This window comes from Phalaenopsis equestris, unplaced genomic scaffold (genome assembly GCF_001263595.1).
Source record: "Phalaenopsis equestris unplaced genomic scaffold, ASM126359v1 Scaffold000002, whole genome shotgun sequence".
Classification (NCBI taxonomy): Eukaryota; Viridiplantae; Streptophyta; class Magnoliopsida; order Asparagales; family Orchidaceae; genus Phalaenopsis; species Phalaenopsis equestris.
The window spans coordinates 420,510-424,882 of record NW_018164444.1 but is presented as its reverse complement, the minus strand read 5'-3'; the positions used below and the strand labels follow the sequence as shown (position 1 = coordinate 424,882).

General features: G+C 41.0%; 1 protein-coding gene across 1 annotated transcript; it reads left to right on the top strand.

Moving 5' to 3' along the window:
- The first annotated feature begins 1,093 nt into the window (after positions 1-1,093).
- On the top strand, positions 1,094-3,952 carry LOC110018085 (pentatricopeptide repeat-containing protein At3g49170, chloroplastic). Its single transcript, XM_020715312.1, has one exon. It carries the CDS (start codon positions 1,261-1,263, stop codon positions 3,817-3,819), a length of 2,559 nt encoding a protein of 852 aa, XP_020570971.1. The 5' UTR covers positions 1,094-1,260; the 3' UTR covers positions 3,820-3,952.
- The last annotated feature ends 421 nt before the right edge of the window (positions 3,953-4,373 follow it).

Sequence of the window (4,373 nt, the reverse complement as noted above, 5' to 3'; positions counted from 1 at the left end):
GTGGGGTACCTCTTCTAATTTTCTAAGACTAGTCAATAGGAAAGTCCTATGGCTAGACCTAGGCTACTAAAGAAGTTTTCTAGACCTCAACCAAAAGTGAGGTCAACAGTGCACTTGCAAATTATAAGGCAAACATCCTCTCAAAGTCCGTGAATGTGTGATAACCCTCAGTGGAAGTCAATTGAACCATTATAGGGTTGATTTCCTTTGTGAAGTAAAGAACATATGACACTTTAATGTGTCACTAACCTTTAATAAATATATGTTCGACTTGAAAGAAGCAATGTGGTCGACCGGCTTCAACCATCCTCTGTATGACGCTAGGGTTGGAATATTAAAGCAGTCAAGTGGCTCGACTTCAGTAATTTATTTGGGAAAAGCATTCTCTATTTGCGCAGGCCACATTGCCTCAGTTCATTATTTCCTACAATTTTTGAGCTATACAGAACTCACGTTTTTGAGATTGTGAGCATCTTGCTCCCCTTCAGGGATAGGTGGGATTCATCTATCATTCAGAGCAACCATTCTTTTTTGTCGCGACAATTGTAATTTTTTTGCGGCGATCGCTCTTCTGATTGTCTCCACCATTTGTTCTTTAAGCTCATTGATTTGGTAAGTCACAAAGTCACGAGTGAGGCCCATTTTATCAGTTTTCGGGGGTTGGGGTTCTTTTTTTCGAGTTACTCATACTCTTGTTTATGACATGATTTTACACTCATCGCACTTTTTATGGTGTTAAATCCAATGGAGTGTAAGAAGGAGATATACTTAAGAATATAAGCCTATTATTTGTATTTGAGTCCCCTTTACATGTCAGTTAATCTTTGAATATTCAATTATTCCTTCGAGATTTTAGTTTTAGGCTGGCCTCCACCGGTTCGTCTTGGACAATATGGCTCTAAGTGCATTCTTAGCAAATCTTCACATTTACTAACTTCTAAGTAGTCATTGCCTGGGTCGGATGACCTCCTGGTAGATCAGTCATTGAGCACATTGATCTCTAATTGGTTGGCCGGCTGACTCCTGTCCTAATCTCACCTCTTGATCCATCTTGCCCCATGCATTTGTTCTACTTGAGCAATATTGATCACTGGCAGGTGCCCAACTGGAGACCATTGAGCAAGATTGATCACTGGCAGGTGCCCAACTGGAGACCATTTGATTGAACCGAACCCCATTCCATTGTACAGTACGTACATGCCAATCTCTACCGAACATTTTTCATAGCAATGGGTTGTTTGACTCGAGTTCGAGTGTTACATGGCTCCGTCCCTTGACGTTCTTAATCAAATCCCTTCTCTCCCTCTCAAACCTTCTTTTACTTCCCGTCGAAACTTCCCACCAACGGCGAAGCTTTCTCCCGTCAAACCATTCAAGAATCATCAAGCCCAATACTATGATTCCAGCAGGATCGACGATGCGCACTCCACTCTGGACCTCAAGGCGGAGCTCGACGTTCTTGTTGACCTCCGAACTTACTCTTCCCTCCTCCGCTCCTGCATTCGCTCACGTGACCTGCACCATGGCCGCCTCCTCCACCGCCGCCTCGTCCTCTCCGGCCTCCCATTTGATTCTACCATTTTTAACTCCCTCATCACACTCTACTCCAAGTGCGGTGACTTGGACTCTGCTATCTCTGTCTTCAATCAAATGGGCGACGAGCGAGATCTCGTCTCCTGGACTGCAATGATCTCGGCTGCAGTCGAGAACAATATGCAGGGCAGGGCTTTATCCATATTTCTCGAGATGATCGAGTTGGGGTTTATTCCTAATGAATTCACTCTTTCAAGTGTGATTCATGCTTGCTCGAACCCATGCTTTGGTAAAGTTGGGATTTTGCTTCTTGGTTCTGCAATAAAAACTGGATTTGGCAAGCGTAATGCATCCGTTGCAGGCGCTTTGATCGATATGCTTGCGAAGAATGGTGACCTGGCTTCTGCTCGCAAGGTGTTTGATGAAATTCTTGAGAAGAATGAGGTAGTTTGGACATTGATGATTACTAGGTATGCACAGCATGGGCTTTGCATGGATGCTGTGAAGCTTTTTTTAGAATTTCTTTTTGATGATTTTGTCCCGGATCAATTCAGCTTATCTAGTGTTATTTCTGCGTGTGCTGAATTGGAATCTGTTCTCCTAGGTAAACAACTGCATTCTCTTGCTATCCGAGTTGGTTTTGTTTGTGAAGTTTGTGTGGGATGTAGCCTGGTCAACATGTATGCAAAGTGTGCACAAGGGACCACCATGGATGATTCTAGAAAGGTTTTTGACCGTATGCCCAATCATAATGTGATGTCATGGACTGCCGTTATCTCTGGTTATGTTCAGAGTGGCAGGAATGATGAGCAGGCTTTGAGTTTGTTCTTGCAGATGTTGGAGGGAAAGATCAAGCCTAACCATTTCACATATTCCAGCATTCTCAAGGCCTGTGCCAATCTCTCGAACATTGATTTAGGGAAACAGGTTTATACTCATGTAATCAAAACAGGACTTGCCTTTGTCAACATTGTCGGTAACTCTTTGGTCACTATGTTCACCAACTCCGGTAGTATGGAAGATGCTTGCAAAGCTTTTGAAGTGCTGTATGAGAAGAATTTGATATCATACAATGCCCTTGTTGATGGGTATGTGAAGAACTTAAACTCTGAAGAGGTGTTTGAGATCTTCCAACAAATGAAAAGCATGAATTTGGGAGCAAACACCTTCACATTTGCAAGCCTTTTGAGTTCTGCTGCAAGTATCGGAGTGATGACTAAGGGACAGCAGCTTCATGCTCAGTTGCTAAAAATGGGTTTTGAGTCTGATATTTGCATCAACAATGCTCTTATTTCAATGTATTCAAGATGTGGAAATGTTGAGGATGCTTGCAATGTATTCGATGAGATGAAGCACCGCAATGTGATCTCGTGGACTTCAATGATAACTGGGTTTGCTAAGCATGGGGATGGGCATTGTGCTCTTCAACTCTTCCATGAAATGATTTCAACTGGCCTAAGGCCAAATGAGATAACCTATGTAGCAGTTCTATCTGCTTGCAGCCATGTTGGTCTTGTAAGAGAAGGGATAGAAAATTTTTATTCCATGCAGAGAGATCATGGACTAGTTCCTAGAATGGAGCACTATGCTTGTATGGTTGATTTGCTGGGAAGATCAGGTTTTGTCAAGGAAGCTTTCAGGTTGATTACTTCAATGCCCTTCAAGGCTGACGTAATGGTGTGGAAGACTTTGCTTAGTGCTTGTAGGATTCATCAGAATGTTGAACTTGGGGAAATGGCAGCCAAGAACGTTATAGAACTGGAGCCTAGTGATCCTGCAGCATATATACTGCTTTCCAACTTGTATGCTGTAGCCAGAAGGTGGCGGGATGTGGCAAAGTTAAGGAGTGTAATGAAGGAGATGAAACTAAGCAAGGAGGCTGGATTGAGTTGGATAGAGGTGGATAAAAAAATGCATAAGTTCCATGTGGCAGATACCAGTCATCCACAAGCTAAAGAAATCTTCGAGAAACTGGATGAATTGGTGGAAGAGATTAAAAAAATGGGTTATGTTCCGGATATAGATTGTGTTCTCCATGATATGGTGGAAGATCTCAAGGAGCGGTACTTGTTGCAGCATAGTGAGAAGATAGCAGTGGCATTTGGCCTTCTTTCCACTGAATCTCCAAGGCCAATTCGAGTTTTCAAAAATCTTCGAGTGTGTGGAGATTGTCACACTGCAATTAAGTTCATCTCAATGAAAGAAAGTAGAGAAATAATTCTAAGGGATTCAAATAGGTTTCATCGGTTTAGAAATGGAGAATGTTCTTGCGGGGATTATTGGTGAATCGAAAGTATTCATAAAACAGTTTGTTGATACAAGAAAATTTGTTTGCATATACTAACATTCAATCATTCTTACAGGGCATTGTAGTGTTCCTTTTGCAAGTCTTGCAGGGTGAAGTTTTCATAATGGAAAATGGAGCAATAATTTCCTTACGAACCTCTTTTTCCTACCATATAATGCCTACTATGCCATTGCATCTTGAGTATGTTGAATCCAACTTTATCTATGGGATATATTTGGACCTTATTGATATGATTAAAATAAAAACAGGTGCAATATAGAGAACTCTAAGATTTTTAAATTATGTTACTTTTATCCAAATGCCAAAAAAAGGCATGTGTAAATCCTACGAGTTCTTAAGTTCCATTTTTCGTCTGTTTTGCCTTAAATCTGGGATTTAATAAATCCCGTATAAGTATGATTTACTAGATTTATTGAACCAAAAGCCTAGGGGATGATAAATCCTACTAAATTGTCAAATACTTACTCCAGATTTATTAGGATTTATTTATTAGCATACCAAATATATTTCATGATATAATGCCTTCAAGATT

What these genes read in the sequence shown, in the direction of transcription:
- LOC110018085 (XM_020715312.1), top strand. Translation starts at nt 1,261, where the DNA reads ATGGCTCCGTCCCTTGACGTTCTTAATCAAATCCCTTCTCTCCCTCTC.